The 20,563-nt window shown below is 36.9% G+C and overlaps 1 protein-coding gene across 2 annotated transcripts in view; it reads left to right on the forward strand.

The window, feature by feature from the left end:
• LOC120536033 (rho guanine nucleotide exchange factor 4-like) overlaps positions 1–20,563 on the forward strand; it is a 402,069-nt gene that overhangs the window by 339,290 nt on the left and 42,216 nt on the right. The window contains exons 8-10 of one of the 2 annotated variants that reach the window (XR_005635003.1): positions 9,872–10,001; positions 13,351–13,541; positions 19,131–19,215. Coding sequence is in view for 1 of the 2 variants with exons in the window: in XM_039764347.1 (XP_039620281.1) it covers positions 9,872–10,001; positions 19,131–19,262 (262 nt within the window). In the remaining variant the exon portion in view is untranslated. Of the gene's footprint in view, positions 1–9,871; positions 10,002–13,350; positions 13,542–19,130; positions 19,263–20,563 lie in introns of those variants that run through there. The other variant, XM_039764347.1, reaches the window with a different exon arrangement.

Genomic DNA, 20,563 nt, shown 5'->3' on the forward strand with positions numbered 1-20,563 from the left:
TTTTGCTTTTTTAAATTTGAATGTGGATTCTTGAAAGCAGAGATTTCTTTAGGAGCTGGCAGACACATAAGGAACTGCATTATACTGTATATGAATGACCTTTGCATGTTAAAACTTTGAAAGTAGTGATCAAATATGACCAAAGAAAAAGTGCACATTCAGTATCCTTGTCTTAACAGTGAGCAGGAAGCCTGGTAACAACAGCGGAGGAAGGCACTTTTATTTTTGAATGTTATACAGCTGAGCAAAGCTGGACCATAATCAAATTATCTAACAAAACTGATAGATCTTTTGTATGACTTTATAATAGCTTGTTCTGTGTTATAAGTAAAGAGGACTTGCTGGAAAAATATAGCATAGTAAAAAGTATGCTAGCTGACTTAAAAATGTAATAGAGTAAAAGTAGTCATGATTGATAATTACTCAAAGTATATATAGCCAATAAATGTATTTTAGTAGAGTAAAAGTATTTGTACTTTGTTACTTTACATCTCTGAAAAATTTATATGGTAATATTTTACCAGCCATTTCAAATAGGCAGATAGTTTCACCTAACTACACCCCTTTGAATACAGATGCAAAAGTAACAATGGAAAGTCTCTTTGAAGACTGACTTCTCTAAACAGTTGTTAGGTGTATACAGTATAAGTACAGGAGTAGCTTTTCTCTCTGTATAACCAAGGTGAAATATAATCACCCTGTTGTATACCAGACTTGACTACATCTGCACAGCTCTCATTTAAAGAGTATCCATGTGTTCCTACATTCATCCGGGACCTCTTCTGTAGAGCAGCTTTGGGTAATAGAGAGAGAGAGATATAAAAAGGGATCATTTGATTAGATGCTTGGTGCTAGAGCAAGTTATGTGATGAAAGATGATTTAGAATATATCTACCTGACAGTTTATGCTTCATATATAAGCACTGGTTACTCCACTTCTATCTAGGTAGCATTCAACAGTTCCTCTGAGTGGTTTAATTTATGCATAGGAGCTTTTCAGTCATATGAAAAAGTTTGGGAACCCATCTTAATTCTTTGGATTTTTGTTTATCATTGGCTGAGCTTTCAAAGTAGCAACTTCCTTTTAATATATGACATGCCTTATGGAAGCAGTAGTATTTCAGCAGTGACATTAAGTTTATTGGATTAACAGAAAATATGCAATATGCATCATAACAAAATTAGACAGATGCATAAATTTGGGCACCCCAACAGAGATATTACATCAATACTTAGTTGAGCCTCCTTTTGCAAATATAACAGCCTCTGGATGCCTCCTATAGCATTTAATGAGTGTCTGGATTCTGGATGGAGGTATTTTGACCATTATTCCATACAAAATCTCTCCAGTTCAGTTAATTTGGTACACACCCAAAACATGTGGGCTAGTGAAGCTGGAGCTTGATTGTAATGTTCACAAGATGGATCTTGCCCTGAAAACATTTTGGACAATTTTAAATGAGATAGATGTACTCGATAAAAATTTTTAAGCTGAATAATTGAATATTTGAATAATTGAATGCTTTGTTTGCATAAGGAGCTAGAGTGTCTTCTGTGTGATGCTGCCTTCCACTCCTTTACTGAAATGTTGAGTAAGAGATCCTTTTCCCACTGTACTCTGGGATCTTTAAAAGGAAGCGACTTTAAAATGGTTTTATATATTATAAAAATGCTGTCTGAGAAAAGAAATAGGTGGGAGGTGAGGAAAATTGAGCAGATTTCATTTAGCAAAGTTTTTGATTTGAATATATTTGAAAAATTGTGTTGATGGGAAACTAAATTTGGAGTGTAATTGTTCATACGATGCAAAGACATTATTTATATACAAATCTCTAAATGATTTAATCCCGTACATTTTCTAAATAATAAAAACTGTATGTTTGAAAATATGGAAAAAGGTAGTTCTATATTCTGAGTGAAAGAAGGTTGTTAGTATATTGATGATACCTTGTATTTACTAGTATACAAAGCAAGGGATATAAAGAGGTACTGAAGGATTTCATTTCTAGTGTGTGTTCATCTATTGTGTCAATGTACAAATTTTTATAGCTTGTATGTTTGCTGCCCTGTAATAAAACTGAAAATCAGGTAGAGCCATGCTGCCTTCTGATTTAAGTCGTTGTAGTGCTGCCCTTTGGATGCATGGATTTTTCAAATTCCAAATGAATGAGGTTATGACTGAATCTCTTAACAATTATAACAAAAATAATTTGTTAATGTATATGGGGATGTTTTGAAATAGAAACAGAAGCACAGGGAGGATATTCATCTTGATAGTGTTAATTCTCCCTGCTAAGGTAAGTTGGAGGGTAGACCATCTGTGTCTTGTTTAATTTTACCCATACAAACAGAAATATTTTGTTGAATAAAAAGCTTTATACTGTATTTACTGGTGATGTTTACCCCTAACTATTTAAACTGATCGACAATGATGAAAGGGAAGGTGTCCAATCTAATGTTGTATGCAAGTGAATTCACTGGAAAAAGCACAGTTTTGTTCAAATTATTTCTGAGTCTAGATAACCTTTGAAATTCTGCTAGTACAGTTAGGGCTGCAGGCACAGAATTTTGTGGGTCTAATATACATAGTATACAGTACCATATCATCTGCATTTACTGATATTTTCTATTCAAGCCCTTCTCTGAAAATCCCCTTTATCTCTGATGCATTTCGAAAGTGAACAGCCAATGGCTATTGAAAATAGCAGTGGTGACAAGGGGCATCCTTGTGTAGTACCGCATTCTAGTTTGAAGTAGTCTGAAATAATGTTGTTAATGCAAACTTGTAATGGCTGACCCCTTACCCAACCGGCAGCCACACTACCAAGACCAGTGACCTGGTTAAATTACTGAGACTGAACCTACTTATACCAAGCCGTACCTGTAACAAATAATACTTTCGCCCCAATCGACAGTTAAACACAAGCAAACAAAAGCAGATATGTAAAATAAGTGTATAAATATATTAAATGAAACACAATGACAAAAACAATAATGCAAATTCTTATCGTAGAATATATATGTATATCCCCCCACCAAAGCAGCAAAATAAAAACACCATATATACAATAACAAAAACCTCCCTTGCCCCTGCAACATATAACAAACACAAAACACAAATAACAACAATGGATAAATACTGAAATGTCAATGAACCGTGAACTTGAGTCCGGGTAAATTATTGTCCTGAATACGAATGACTGATTAAGAAAAAATGGATGCGTTTGAATCTCCCGAATAAAAATGGAACAATCTCACCATGCTTCCTCGCGTATGGTGGATAATAATGTCCAACCCCGGGGTTTCTGGCGATGATTGAGCTGTCGTGAATCTGGCGGAATGAAAAGCAAAATGGGCACAAGACACGTTGTGAAAAATAGCAGGAAATGATGATCTGTTGTCGTTAATGAAATCTCTGTCTCTCTCCTTCCTCCTTTTTCCTCTTTCCATCCTGATTGTTTAAATAGTGATGAGCCGGATGTACCTGAAATGTAAACAGGTGCTTTCCATCCTGGGGCTGCGGTCTCTCTCCTTCATCCGTCCCCTCTGCACTTACAGGGACAACATTCACTGACGTACACATAACGGACAGTAAACGGGACGATGGAAACAACACGCACTCAGCATATACATTGATTACACTATTAATATGTAGCTCCGCTACAAACTGAAGCTTCTGGACTGGTATTTTGTATCCTGATGCATGCACATATGTCTGGGCCAAATCCAAATTTATACAAAGTGGTGAATATGTAATCCCATTCAACCATATCAAATGGTTTTTCTGCATCCAAAGATAATAAGATCTCTGGAGTTTTAGACTTTATGGGTGAATATATTAAATTAAACGGGTTTTGAAGATTGGAAGCCAAATGTCTACCTTTAATAAATCTGGTTTGGTCTTATGATATTACTGAAGGGAGCACTTTCTCAATCCTTCTAGCAAGGGCTTTGGAGAGTATCTTAACATCATTATTCAGTGAAATTGGTCTGTGGGATGCACATTCTGATAAGTCCTTATTTTACAGTACAGTAATTAATACTTTTTGAAAAATTCAAGGCAGATTGTTATTGTCTCTGGCTTCTATAAGTGTTGGTAATACAAGGGGTGCTAACTTGATTGAATTTTATTATGAAATTCAGCAGGGTAGCAGTCAGAACCTGGTGCTTTCCCACTCTTTATAGCGTCTAGTAATTCTAATAGAGTCAGAGGTTTATTCAATTCCTCTGCACTGAGAGTATCTACCTGTGGTAACTGTAATGTATCAAAAAATACATTAGATTTTGTCTTGTATTCTTTAAACTGAGTAGAATATAAGGACTTAATGTAGTCTCTAAATGTGTACATTATATCTTTATGGCCAATGATTCTATCTCTGTCTGTGTTGGTGATTAGTGATATTGTATTGCAAACTTCTTGCTTATGGATTTGTTGAGCTAAGATCTTATTAACCTTCTCTCCGTGTTCATAGTAATGATGTTGCAATCTAAAAATGAGTTGTTCTGTTTCTTTTGTTGCCAAAAGGTTGTATTCTGATTTTAAAACCTGTCTTTCCTAAAAGTGCCTCATTTGGAGACCTGGGGCCTCATGTATAACGCCGTGCATAGAACTCGCACTATAACATGGCGTAAGCACAAAAGCCGAAATGTGCTTACGCACAGAAAAATCCAGATGCAGGAATCTGTGCGTACTCCAACTTCCACGTTTTCCGCTACATAAATCCCGATCAGCGTAAAACTAACGCTGCGTGCACGCATTTTGTAACGCCCAAATCCTCCCAGAATTACGCCTATTTGAATATGCAAATCAATATAAATCGCCCTTAAGCGCAGCCTTCTGTGAAAAGACAATGGGAAAAGCACAGGGAAAATATAAGAATTTCAGCGAATACCAAGTGGAGGCAAAGGAAAAACATACTATTTGTTCAAATAAACCGTGGTATAATCAACAAAATGAAGTTGATCGAGTGACATAGCGTGTTGGAGAAACTTGAAAGCTCACATTCACAAAATCGCACAGTGCGGAAATAAAAAGAAGTCACATATCAAAGTTGCCGTGAAAAGAAGAGTTGTAAGCTCACTGTCTGAGTGTCATATGAAAGCTTATTAGGGTACAGAGAAAAAAGGCACACGGTGGGGAAAAAGCACGAAATGTCAACTTTCATCTCGAATTTTCCACTTTAATCACGTAGTTTTTTTTTTGTCATTTAGTAGAACATTATAAACTTCATCTTAAAATCGTTTAATTAACCAGTTTCTCAAAATTACATCGCAATTAAAGTAGCACGTTAAATGCTTTGTTTTGTATTTGATCTTCTACTCGTATGTGATCTATGTGTGTGAATCACTACTTGCTTCTTAAACTGGCTCTCTTGCTCCAACTGGACACAGAGTCCATTACATTTGTGATATTACAGCTCTCTGAATAACTAAAATACTGAGATGTATACGTGATATCATTAAGAGTTAAAGCACGTTATTAAACATTGTTTTACAGCGCAGCGATTGTGCACGACCATCGATGAAATTATTTATTGCAGCAGTATCAGGGGCGGCTCTAGGTTTGTGGTGGCACTGGGCAGAAAAGAATCGGTGGCTCCTTCGCCCGCCAATGTCAGTGAGGTAGCTTATGCACGGCGGATGGCCACATCCGTTGCAGACACTAGCCGCCTCGTGCTCATGACACAAGCATTTAACTTTTGTCGAAATTTGCCTCTGCATTTTTAGCCGTGTCGTTATTTTCTCTTTCTGTTTTATATTCAATATGTATTGGCGTGGCGCCCATGCAGTTCTTGCTTTTCTTTCTCCAAGTAACCGATTGCCACACAATCAGCTCTGTAATAGATGTTAAGCCATCTGTAAACTTAGAACACTGATTCTTTAAAAAGTTTAAGGAACATTGAAATATCTTCGTAGTACATGTTTAATTATTCTATCCTTCACGCCAGTCCCAGTGAAGAATATAGATTATTTAAATGAAGTTAAAGTTTTATCTGTATAATATAATAAACATATTTTGCTGCATTTCATCCTAAAAATGATATTGTCATCATATGTAAATACGCACTTTATAAAGTGGCTCAGGTTGTGCAATATTATAACTGTAGTACAAGTTTACAGTGAGGTAATTGTACTTATAAGTACAAACAGTTCTACAAGGAGCAGTGATTGAGTGTGTTTATAGTTCTTGGGATGAAACTGTTTCTGAACCGCGAGGTCCGTACAGGAAAGGCTTTAAAACGTTTTGCCGTGGCTGAGGTAGCGTGTGCTTGATGATGTATACCGATAATTCTCTTTCCGAACAGCTGCTGCTGTGATTCACACTCAGATACAGTGATATAAATACTCCGAGTGCTGCAGTGAGAGTAATATGGAAAAAGATGATCCGCTGTGGCAACTCCTAACGGGAGCAGCTGAAAGAAGAAGGTGCAGTGAGAGTAACAACGCTAAAGCAGTTATGGTATTTGGAATACTATGGCTATTCCCTGGACCATTATATTGTTACAAGTTAATTACAATCATTTGCGTTACAATAATAAACAATATGCGGTTAGTTTCAATGTATTTATAAAGCCGCGTCAGGAAAATAATGAGTAACCACACAGGAACAGCAGCACTGCTTTGACGCTGGGTGCCGCCAGTCTGCAAAAGCGGAGAACTTGCGTACGACAAGGTATGAGGTACCGTGGAAAAGTGCATGGATTTACGCCAAGTGTAGGTTTTATACATCGCGATTTGAACGTGGAAAAGTTCTTACGCAACATTTCTGTGCGTACGCACCGTTTATACATGAGGCCCCTGGTATTTTCTTGATCTATTCTGCTAATTTCACTGATTAACTCTGAGGCCTTCAGAGTTTCCCAGAGAATTACTGCAGAAACCTCTGAGGATGCATTTGTTTCTAAAAAAATCAATTTGCTTGGATATAAATTCTGTGCAGTCCTTGTCAACTAATAACAGGGGGTTAAGACGGCAGCTGCAAGATGAGTTTGTGGGGCATACTGAAGTGAGCTTCAATGATCAAAAGGGCATAGTCGGAGATAACAAAGGCGTCATATTTGCAACATTTGATTGTGGGTAAGAAATTGTTATCTATAAAGAAATAATCAATTCTTGAGTAATAATGATGTACTGGTGAGAAGAAGGAAGGTGATCTTATGTATGGATACATATATATATATATATAGCAGTCCTCGCTTTGCTCGCCAACCCCCCCGGCCTGTGATATGCTCCAGGCAGTTTGCATCTCTGCCGCTCTTTTAATTGTTTTTCCTTTTTCAGAGTGTCTTTTAAGCACTACAGCTACCAGAAACAAGTAAATCAACAACAAATCCACACAAATCTCTCCTCTGCTCCTCTCAGCAAGCTCTGTCCTACTACCTCCCAGCTCTGGCTCGCCTGCTGGGTCTTCAGCAGTCCTTTATATTGAGCCCGACCTGGAAGGGCTTCTGTTCTTCCTTCCACATGACTTTCCAGCACTTCCAGGTCAGATGGAGAACTTCAATTCTTTAGTCAACCTGGAAGTACTTCAGGGTTCCTGTCCACGTTATCCATTAGTACTTTAGTACATCAACATTTATATGTTATTTACATAAAAGCCAGATCGAATGTTATTTATTTGGATTTATTTACTTACTTCCTACAGAGTGCAGAGTTATAGCACGTCTTTATGTGAAAACAGCAGTGTCATATTATGTAGGATAGGATCGTGAAGGCGACTGAGAGAATGAAACTGAATGAAAAAAAAAAAAAACAAAGCTGACCTTTATAAGTATCACACATTTACAACAGCTGTTACAGACTGAAATCAAATGTATGTTTTTATTCTAAAATAGTAAGAATAAAAGCAGCCCACTTCTCAAAATGGACTCGTTGGGGATCGAACCCATGAACTTTTGATTACCAGTCAACAGTTGATACCGTTGCACCACCAAAGCAGTCATAGTAAATGTGTGTCAATGTTGCACCCTAACGCGTGTTGTTTTTCTGCAGTTATATTTTTGAATAAAAGCGCACTTGTTCTGTTATATTTGTACCTTTTGTGAAAGTGTTTCTTTGATATTTGGACTTCAGGCTTCACACATTATAAACTTCATGTGTACATTTTGTCAATTATTACTAAAACATGAAAAACATTTCTTTTTTAACGATGTGTTTACATAGATCGTTGTAGACACAGAACATACATGAAATATAATATATGAAATATATTATAAATAACGATATAGTATTTATAAAAAGGTGTGATTCTGCTTGGCTTCTCACTCTATACAACTCCAAGCAACTGATACGCAAGTAAATAGACTTGAGCTGAGGAAACTGTGTGCCGATGGGGGATGTGATAGCAGACTGCTTGCTGCTTGCTGCATATCAACACATTTAAAGGACAAAAGATGCTGACGGAAAGGTGAGAAGCGATTTAAGGTGGGATGGATCTATGAGTTTTTTTGTAGGCTCTAGTAATTGTAGTGTTAAAGGTTGCCTCAAAGTGGTTATTTAAATGTTGCTCCAAGTCTTTAATATCCTGAAACAGCTAATTATTTGCCATGTTTATGTTTTTTTTTATATCTTTGCTTATATCCTTTGTGATCTTCTTTATATTGCTATTTATCTCATTTATGTCCTCCATAAGTGTGCTAGTTATTGCGGTAGTTATTGTGGTGAACATTGCGTCGATTGTTACCTTGTGCTCAGACTGTTTGTTTCAGCCTTCCCCGAGCAACTTGTGTGGAATAACAATCCCAGTCAGAGTTGGTGCTGCTGGCTCGCTGTGGGTAGTTGACAGGATGGAAAGTGAATCCATTCTCAGTTTCAATGAATGTTCTGGAGTTGATGAGGTCTCCTGGCCAGACTTGTTTGCACTTTTTGCTCCCGCTGTCACTCTTAGCTGGAGGCGATGCTGCAGCGTCAGGTCCTGGGAGACCCATTTTTTTGCCTATCTGTTCCAGGTAAGTCTTTGCCAGGCCATATCTTGAACTTAAACTTGTTTTTTTTCCGTTTCTTTCTGAGCTTTTTTCCTGCCAGTCATGCTTATATATACTTATCCATGCTGTAATTTAAGCCTCTTGGGTTGAGTAAATATAGGACACCTCGGGATGATAAAAAAAAGCTCCTGTTGAATATCCCGCTGTTAAGAGTCATCATATTTAAGAGAAGATGAAAAGGCTGCATCTGCATTGTTTCTGTTTTGAATTTATTTACAATTTAAAGGGGTGATCCTGCTGGCACCCCAGCACTTCTTGGGACTCCACCTGTCTGTATTTACTGTATTTGCTGTATTTAATGTTGTGATGGTGTCATGTGTTGTATATTGTGTTGTTTAATTCTATGTACCTTGTTATGTATATGAATGTAACACCAAGAGAAACTCCTATATTGCCTGGAAATAAAGTTTAATGTTAAAATTAAACTTAATTTGCAGCTTTAAATTAGAACAGGAAGATTCCCTGTGGAATTTACATATGTGGCTCAGAAACAAAATATCTTACTAACCTCAAGCTGTTACTCTTTTATTCTGTTCTCTGATAGAATCCCCTCCTCTAACATTGCTCTGTAAACCATGTCAATTTGTTTTCTGCTTAATACTAGTCAGTGCTGAATACAATTCCAATAGATGCAGCTGTGTTGTTCTGTTAAACAGAATCTAGGCCTTTTAAAATGGTTGGTTGCAATAATCAGGCACATTATTTGGTAACTGGATTAAATGACCTACTTCTTTTGTTCATAATGAAAAGAACATTTTAGAGGACCAGATATAGTCTACAGAATATAAAGTTTCCAATATATTTCTTTTTATTTTGGAATTTCACAGTTATCTGTTAACTTGCAAAAAGGAATTTCAAAATAAATGTTATTATTTATTTTATTTCAGAGATTATAAAGATGTGGAGGCAGCCTTAATTGCAATGAAGAATGTTGCCAGGCTGATTAATGAGAGGAAGCGGCGCCTAGAAAACATCGATAAAATTGCCCAGTGGCAAAGTTCAATAGAGGATTGGGAGGTAATGGAACAATCTATTCTGTAACTCTATTGCAAATATTTAAAACAACCTTCATTAATAACAATGTTATTATGAATTGCATCAAAATATTGATTTAAGATAACTTACAACTCACAGTATATTTTACTTAATAACAATTAATTGTCCCCATACATTAAATGATCAAAATTTAATAATTTGAAGAGATTAGAAAGCCTTTAATGTCATTGTAGCAGTACAATGAAATTACAAAAAGCTGCATTTTTAAATGATACAAGTACAACAAACAACAACATATAATGTAAAAGCACACATCCTATAACAAATAAATACTATACATAAATAAGGGACATAAATTGTTATCCACTAAAGTAATCATTATACCTAGTGGAAAAAAAACTATAACAGTTCTCTGAGTTTTTTTAATTTTTAATTCTGATAGCCCAAGGATAGAAACTATCTGCAAATCTTTTTGTTCTACTTTTAATTCTCTTGTGCCATCTGCTGGAGGGCTGTAGTGTGAACAATGAGTGGCCAGGATGGGAAGGGTGATTTTCCTGGCTCTGCAGAGGAATTGGGCACTGGAGGTATCTACCAGGGAGGGTAGAGAGCAGTCAATGAACTTCTCTGCCATGGATATTACCCTCTAAAAAGCTATCCTGTCTGCTGCTGTACAGCCAAACTAAAACAAAGCTAAAACACTATCAATGGTTGAGCAGTAGAAGATCAACAGCAACTTCCACTTCATTTCCACTTTCCACTGCTAGGACTTATTGACCACTGCCAGATTGTTTGGTGATTTGTTGTAATCCCTGCCACACCTGTCTTGGGTTATTGTCTGTCAGATGGGCCTCTACCTTGTTGTTGAAGGCCATCTTGGCAGTTTTGATGCCTCTCTGCAGATTTGTTCTTGCTGCTTTGTACTCCAAAAAAATATATCTACACAAATATATCTACACCATCTAATTACAATCATTTTTTTGTAATATACAGTAAGTGTCTTTTATTAGAATTTACATTTAAAGGTAATTGATCCAATTATGGAAATAGAAAATGGAAAAAGATGGTCTGCTGTAGCAACCCCTAATGGGAACAGCCAGAGAGAAGAAGATCCAATTATAAGGGGGAGGATATTAACTAGGGATCCCTGTAGACAGACAAATCCCATTAGAACATAGCAGCTGCAAACATTAAGTATGTTCTCTTACTTACTAATGACTATCTGATATTCTTGTAGTAATTCCTCTCAAAAATATTGGGTCTTTGGTAATGTAAGGTACTTGGCAAGCAAGTACCAAAATACTGGGATGTCCTCTACCTTTGATACAAAACATTTTTCTCCATAGGTCTAATTTCTTTTGTTAGAGTTCCTGTATTACCTTGGCATTATATCACTCTTACCCTCAATCATGGACTGTGGAAAGTATTTGCAGTAGGGGAGAGCACCACTAAATAACACTAACAGTAAACGGTAATGTCTCATTTAAAGTTGACCTATAAGATGGACTTGATGCAGGCTGAATGAAAGAAACACTAAATGTTACTAATTACTTGTGCTCATTGCAAAAACCCCATCCTTGGTTGTTCTTTTTCAATCATTTTCTGAACAAGAGCTACTGGAAAAAATGCACATAATTCTGTTTCATTGTGGCTTAGCTCTACTACATAACTTGCCTTTTTTCCTAATTTCTTCAGTATTTTTATTATCATGCCTGTAGATGATACACCATAAAAAGTGTTCAAGTCTTGAGTGTCACTTTGTATTGTGACCTTAATGACAATGTACATCTTTCCCCTTTTTATTGGTCAAGAGGTATGTCTTTATTTCAAAAGCTTGACCCTTGAACGAGCTTCCTTTTTGTGGACTACTTCCATTTTGCAGAGTTATTTATCTCACAGTATTTTAGCAAAATATTGACTTTATGGGAGCCACTTGAACCCACATCACCTGTAACACAACCAAGGGATGAGCCATGCAAATGAGGACACATACTGTACATAGAAAAGGGTAGGTGTAAAGGTGATAACAGTGCTCATGGAAGTTAAAAACAATTCAAATAAATATCCATAAAATGGAGGTTAAAATCCTGAGACAAGAGACTTTCCTTTAAAATCGCCTCCCCAATGCATCCATTTTATTATGATGTCTCCTTCTCCAACCAACCAACAGACACCAACTGTGGTCATCGCTGCTCTTGTGAAAAGAATGGAGATAAATGCCATCAACTCAGAAAGGGAGAGGCAAGTTCGTTGTACCATGTGAACAGCACTGACAGAATAAAACTGAATAATAAAAAAAGCACTAACTTTTACAAGTAGCCAAAATTTACACCGGGTGTTACAGACTCAAATCAAATGTATGTTTTTATTATATGATAGTAATAATAATAGCAGCTCACTACTCAAAACGAGGAGCACCCAGACTCGAACATGCAACCTTTTCATTATAAGACAGCAGTTTTTACCTCTGTACCATCCAAGAAGGCATATCAATTTTCTGTTAATTAACATTTGATCTTTGGATTTTAACTCATTGACAGCAACATGATTTTTTTTCTTTGGTTATATTCTTGAATAAAAGTGCACATGTTTATTTGATATTTGGACTAAAATCTTCACACATTGTACACTTCACATCATTATACTATAACATGGAAAACGTTTCTGTTTTAGGTATGTGTTCAGCATTTCTTACCTCGCATTTCCTGACATCCTACATTTACCCAGATCATTGCAGACATGGAACACACATGAAATGTATGTTTTCGAAATAACAATATATTATTTACTCTGTATAACTCCAGGCACCTCACACCCTGATAAACATACTTGAGCTGGGAGAACTTCAGCTACTTGCAGATTGTGCTGATCGACACATTTGCAAAACAAAAGGCGCTGATGGAGAGATGCGAAGGAATTTAAGGTGACCCAGGATTACGACTTTTTTGTAGGCTTCAGGGATTCTTCTGTTAAACTGGCCTCTGTCTCTGTTGCCTATGGCTCCTTAGCAGGGCTCTCCATCTGAGCCCAGGCCCGGGTCCCTACTGTCCTTGGCTCTCTAGCATGGCTCCCAATCCGAGCCTCCACTCTCAGATTCCCGCTGCCTTCCTGGACTTCTGCAGAGAGTCCATTGCATAACACGTGGTCACTCCAGCTCCCTGAGCAACTAAATTTGAGTGGCCTTCTTCATCCCCCAAGTGTCGGCCGCAGGCTACCCTCAAAGGACTCTCCTCCTGACTGTCTGCCTTCTCTCTTGCTCGCTCACTCACTCACCCAACTCTCCCATTCCTGACCATTCCTCTGTCCTTTTCTTAACCTTAGTCCATCTTTTCCTTTTCTTTTGCTTCTCTCCCCTTTCTGTTTTGTGCAGGTTTATACTGATACTTCTAATGGGCCACTTCTAAGTGTGAATGCACAGCTCCCTCCAAGGAATTAATGAGGCACGTGAATAACACGCAAACTTGCGTGTGCCATTACAATCAGCCAGGCACCCCCATCCTTCCCCGGAGTGAATTATGTTCCCGCTCTCACCTGCTCCCGATTGAAGCCTGCACTTTTGGGGTGAGCGATTGTTTAAAATTAGCCCAATGCTACGGACCACTCATCACAGCCCAAAACTGATCCCTGTGGCACACAATATACAATATTATGGATCTCTTATGTAGAAGTGCCACAACTTGAAAAATTATTTTCATCCTGTTATATAAAAGTGTTTCCCTTTTAAGGCACTTCCAGAAAGATCCACTAAGGTGATTAATGAGAATGGGATACTGAAGTCTATAAAGATTATAGAAAATGTCTGTATCAAATGAACATTTAATTACGTTTCATTCACTGTCAAGTAGTATGTTGAAATCTCTGTAAAAAAGCCTGTTAGGACCGGATTAAGGAACAGTTACTCTATGAAATTCAAGTTAGCCTATTTATGTAAAACAGTTTAATTCCCTGTATTAAGCATGCATAGATAATAGTTTAATAATTGTTTAATAACAATTAGTAGTTATAAGCAATACTCTAGGATTTCCTGCATTGTCTTTTATAGGTTTGTAAAAATAGTATTGTCTCTCTCAAGTTGAAATGCTTTTGTCTTCAAGTTCATAGAATCTGCTTAGCTAGTTTTGGTAGATTCTCATGTTTTGTCAGATATACATACAAAGTCAGAGTTCAGCAACACATATCACGGGTCTTCTGCTTTATATGGCATTTAACTATTAGGCAAAGTAAGATAATATTGTCTCTTTCAGGGAGGGTGAAGCATATTGATTTCTCTGTAACCGGACCACATCTTCTTGTGTTCTTTTTTAAAAATGGGGACCACTGCCACATTATGCCACCCATAGGTATTGTCCCCATATTCTATAAAATATCCAGAACTTTGTTTTTTTATTTTTGTGGTATCTCATTCACCCCTGCTACTTCATTACTACAGATTGTTTTAATCACCATATCCACCTTAGTCACGGAAATGTACTCAGTATCACCAGGTTTTTCTAAAATGATAATAATCTCTGTGGAAATGATACAGGAGTTCCTCAAATGCTCTAATCTCTGCCATTAGGTAAGGTTAGTGTTTCCCCACACTTGACAAGAACAGCCTAGGCAATTTCTTTTTAACCATTTCTTAGTAGTCAAATAGTAGTCTTTGACCAAAATTCATCCTCTGTAGCCTCTCAAACACATGGAGCTCATCTTAGGTCACTGCTATAGATGGTAGCTTCTTAACCTCCCATTATTTCTCAGTCAAATGCAATGACCCTTTAGCTAGTTTAAAATGGATGACTTTTTCTTCTATTAGAGATTTCAGTTGTCAAAATGAGATGTCAACTGCTGTTTGGCCAAAATCCTGTGCAGCTGCCTCTACTACGGATACTTTGAAGAAATTTCACCCAGACTCCATGACCCAACAACTGTTCCTTTGATAAGCAGGAGAAGCTTGTAAGAAGATAAAAGTAAACATAGCCTTTCCTCGTTAAACTGGGAGTTATCATCATACTGTCAGTTTAATTCTGATATAGACATGCCAACAAGCAGTGTTTATTCCTGTCTACTGTAGTTTGTTAATTCCCCCACTCAAAAGCAAACAAATTAATTTATAATAAATTAATACTCTAGAAATATAACAAAGAAAGAAAGAAAGAAAAAGAAAACTAATTTGTCTCTGGGGTAATTTAGTTCTTTACAGAAGCTCAATATAAATAAATAAACAAATAAATAAATATGCATAGAGATTAGGAATTAACACTAAATTAACTAAATTAAGTGAAACTAAGGAAGAAAATGAGAACATAAAAGAAGAACTAAGAGTATTTTTGAAGTTAGCCTAAATAACTTTATAATGTTGTGACGCATGAGTCGCTGCCTTGCACACAAAAGATGAGGCTCTGTCTAAGGATTTTAAGAAAATCAGCTTAATTCAACTTGAAACAGGAACAGCAATGTTATTTATTGTAATGGGAGCTACCATACTACTACACACAGACACAGCAATCGGGCAGGACTTAGGCCAGGTCAGTGGCCACTGGATGACAGATGCTTTGCATGAGGAGGCAGTGAGCTTGCTGTTGTCTCTGTGGTGCTACAAACTTATGAGATGTTGCAAACCTATGGGGAGTTGTGAACCTATGGTTGCCTCAGCAATGGACAACCAGCCCTTGACAGAGGCGCCAATCACATTTCATGTTTTGGCGTACCACCCTGTTGGGGAGGGTCTCAAAAGAGTTAAAAAATCTCACATCAGGGCCTCTTCACAAAGCAGAGAAAATGAGGGAACACATTTCAAAATGCTTTTATTGGCTGAATATGGGCCAGGATGTGGAGCACTTTTGTAGGGCGTGTCCTGACTGTTAGATTGTTTCTGCCTATAGAGCCTCTAGGGCTCCACAATTATCAATGCTTATTTTGGATGTCCCTTTTGAGAGGTTTGGGTTAGACATTGTTTGCCCATTTCCCAGGAGTAAGAATGGTTATCAGTATAGGCTAATGTAGGTTGATTATGCCACAAGGTACCCTGAGGTGGCCACTCTGTGTAAGGCCAATGCCCCAGCAGTTGCTAAGGCTCTGTCAGAAATATTCATGCATATTGGCATTCTTCGCAAAGATTTTAACTCATCAGGGAATGAATGCCCTTCACTTATTGCATCATAAAGCAGCTGTGTGAAAACTTTGCAATCAAACAATTGAGCAATGTGGTTAAAGGGTAAAGATGCTTAAATGAAAGAAACAGTTTTCTAAATTTCCCCTTCCAAGAAATTTAGGAATGTGATTATTGATGAGAAGAGGACCATCTGTGAGAGGAGTGAGAGCATTGATCAGCGTGGGTATTAAGCTGTGTGGACATATTAGAAGCACTAATTTAATTTATATGAGTTCAAATATCCGAGACAGGCCATAAATCTAAATAAAGCCTGGAATGGAATGGTATGGTCAAATAAATGTACTGTATGTCTCTGAGAGGGAGGCAGGTTTATGATTGCCCAAAACAATATTCGCACATCCTTTGAAACTGGAAACAAATTCTGACAGTAAAACAACTGAACTGATATGTTGTGCCAGAGATATTTCACTGGTTAGTCTTGGACACCAGATCCAGAATAAGAGGAGGCTTTGATTCTGCAGGCTCACACACATCAGTACACAAACACAGGCATGAAAAACACTGAATGCTAAAGTGGAGTAATAATTTCACTGCTGTTTTCATCTGTCTTCTCATTGAGAAAGGAGTTCAATTAAAAAAGAAAATGGAAAAGCAAACTTATGCATTTTATGTTTTGTCAAAATGCAAATATGTGAATATTATGGAATTTCTCAGGACAAACAAGTAAGAATAATGCAGTAATTGTAAAATTGGTTGGAATAAAAATCCTTAGTCACATGGATCCTCTGGGGTGAATTTTGGAATCTCTTTTGGCATCATCTTAGAACCCACTAACACACTGCCTGTACAAATAACCTTAACCTGCAGATCCTGGATTGGTTTGAAGGGGAGATAGGCATAAACCAGAGCACCACTATACTACCATTAAACTAGTAAATAACGGAAAGTTTAGAAATGTCTGAGAAATTAAGAAGAAGACATTACTAACAGAAAATATGACTAGATGATATTGAAGGAGAGGAAAAACAAAATCTCAATAAGGAAAATAAAAAATTCTTCTGGAATCTAAAATCTCTGTTTATTCTAGTCTAAGTCTAATAGAATAAGTAACTAATAATAATAATAAGAAGAACAATTGTCTGTCCTAACTCAAATGACTGCTCAACGCTTTATACGGTGACGTGACGTGTGTCTTGTCTGGTCCAGAGTAGGCTAAGAAGACACTTCACCTGTGTAGCACTGTGCTGTTTTGATATGGAAATATCAAGATTTTTCAATATTCATGTGTGTAATCATTCTGTGGGTCCACTTATTCCATTACAGAATCAGGATTACAAGATGTTCTGAGAACAGTCACCATTCAGTGGGTGGTGGGGAGAGGATTGGAAGTGGTGCAGAGTAGGAAGTATCTAGGGCAGGGTTGTCCAACTCCAGGACTGGAGGGCCAGTGTGGCTGCAAGTTTTCATTCTAACCCTTTTCCTAATCAGTGGCCAATTTTCACTGCTTATTAATTTCTTTTCCATTTATTTTAATAGATAGATAGATAGATAGATAGATAGATAGATAGATAGATAGATAGATAGATAGATAGATAGATGGGATTAATAAAGTATCTATCTATCTAAGGGGAAATTCACATAATAGCCTTGTCTTTAAGGATTCAGTCCTCTGAATTTATTCATTTCTTCATTAAAATGACAGCCAAACACAAATGAGATGTGAAACAAGCCAAACAGATGATCAGTTAAATTGGGTCCACAAACTCCATCCAATTTCACTCCAACCAGTTTCTTAATGAGATGCCAATTTTTGCTGTTAATTGAGCCTATTATTTAATTCTGTGGCCTATCACTACTCTCATTCAACCACAGCAGACATTTCCAAAAACTGCTAATTTTCTGTTTTTTTAAGAACACAGTCAAAATGTTTTGGTGAGCTAAGAGATCAATCTTACTGAGACCTTCACTTTTCTTTATTATTTGTGATGGGCACAAATGAGCTGGTCGTGTGGTGGCTTGTTTTGTTTCTCATTATTGTTTGGCTGGGAATTATGGAAAAAGAAACAGCTGAGGGGCCTGAGTCAAGTTAAGACTAAAGCAAAATAAGTTAATTAACAGCAAAAACTGGTCACTAATTAAGTGAATGAAAACCTGCAGCCACTGCAGCCATCCAGGATTGGAGTTTGACATCTGTGATCTAGGGAGTGACATAAACAACAAACTGACCTGGTTTGGCAACACAAGAAGGACCAGAGCAGACTGTACTTGACTCAGATCTTTTGATACTGTATATGCAGCATGCTGCTGAAAATGTTCTACCAGTCCATAGTAGTCAGTGTGGTGTTCCATGCTGTAGTCTCCTGGGGAAGCAACCTGAGCATGAAAGAAGTACAATGCCTGAACAAACTTTTCAGGAAAGCCTGCTCTATCACAGGACAAACCCTGGCCACACTTGAAGCTGTTGTGGAAAAGAGAATGATGACAAAATTGGATGCCATCATGAAAAATCACCTCCATTCCCTCCAGGAGGCGCTCTCTTGAAGCACTTTTAGCCACAGGTTCATTTCACCATTGTTTGCTAAGAAGCACCTCTGGGGATCTTTTCTGCCCACTGCTATCAGGCAGTTCAAAGCTTCCACCTGATGCATTTATTAAGTTTTATTTTTATTGGTTGATTGATTGACTGTCTGTATTATCTGTGTGAATCTATATTATTGTTTTTTATGTTTCTGCTACTGTATGCATTTGAATTTCCCCATGAGATTAATGAAGTTTTATCTAATCTAATCTAAGGACATCTTCCAACAGCATCAGGTAAAAGGCAGTAACTAGCCTTAGGTGGGTGCACCACCCCAATAGACTAAACTTTAGCTTGTATATAACCAGGATTACATTTATGGCTGTCAACATCTTGCAGAAGAATATCATTATGGTTTGACAAATAATAATACTGAGCATATTACAGACAATTATTTCATATCAAAAGAAACTTGGTTTTGTATTTTGCTAGTAAAACATAATTCCTTACAGTGTGCTAATTTTTTATTCCATCCCAGGGAGAAGATGTGTTAAGCAAAAGTTCTGAGCTAATTTTCTCTGGAGAAATGACTAAAATCTCCCAGCCCCAAGCTAAGAGCCAACAGCGCATGTTCTTTTTGTTTGATCGTCAGCTGATCTACTGCAAAAAAGTGAGTTGGGATGTAAAAGAAAGAGATGATCATTATACATTTAATAGATTGTATGATCTCTTGAATTGGAAACTGTTCACAACTCTTCTGCTGTTGACTTCAATGCTGACATACAAGTAGAACAAGGCAAGATGCTACACTTTCACAACACATAATACTCAACAAGTCAAAAGATTACAAAATGGTAAAAAAAAATATATTTTATTCTCATCTTGTTGACAAATATTATATAATTGTAATGAGGGAAATTAAGGGAGAACAAATCAGCTGCAACAATTAATCTTATCAGTATTAAACATTTGTCAATTTAAAGATGCAAAGGAACATTTTGTAAAACATTACAGTGTATTGGTACTTTTTATAACTCTTAATATAATTGTTTATTATTTAGTAGAAGACTTTATCATATACTTTTCATAGGATCTCTTACGTCGTGACATCCTGTACTACAAGGGACGAATAGATATGGATGCCATGAAAGTACAGCATATAGAGGATGGTAAAGACAAGGATTTCAATATGAGTGTTAAAAATGCTTTCAAGCTATTCAGTCCAGTCAGTGAGGAGGTCCACCTTTTTTGTGCCAAGAAACCAGAGCAGAAGCAACGATGGCTCCGTGCATTTGAGGATGAGAGGAAACAAGTTCAGCATGACAAAGAGACAGGTACTATGCATCTTAGCTGCAGTCCAGCTCTATGGTATACAGAGATATACAGTAGCATTGTTCAAAGTACATGAAGACATGGCTATATTTCTAAAATATTTATATATTTTAAAAATTCGAATTGTGCTTACATGAAAATTTTGTGGACAGGTGTTGAACTATAGTTGACAATCTCTGGTGGGCTGATTCCCTATATGATAAAGAGGATTGAAACCCCTCCCTGCATTACAGTTGAAAAAAGTGAAATAAGTTGAAAATTAAGCTGAAAATCAGCTATGAGACTTAAAAATATGACTGATATTGCTGTTTACACAGTTCTGGTACAATTATGTTATATGAATTAGGAAGAGTATTATCTGGGCAGCCAAAGAATGAATCTATACAAAAAGCAATTCTTCTTGAATCTAATGATTAAACCAGGCTTTTGGAAGAGTAAGAAGAACCTTCATCATATTGGAATAACTCTAAGATAATAGTCTAATGTGCAAAGTAAACTATAGTCCTTAAGGTCAGTCCTGAATGGCAAAAGGTGCTACACGTGTTTTGTTTTGGGAAAAAAAAAATATATATATATATATATTGTCTGCTTGGTGTTTTCATTCTGCTGTATTGTATTGTGTGCATTTTGTAATTGATT

This window comes from Polypterus senegalus, chromosome 1 (assembly GCF_016835505.1).
Source record: "Polypterus senegalus isolate Bchr_013 chromosome 1, ASM1683550v1, whole genome shotgun sequence".
NCBI classification, from domain to species: domain Eukaryota; kingdom Metazoa; phylum Chordata; class Cladistia; order Polypteriformes; family Polypteridae; genus Polypterus; species Polypterus senegalus.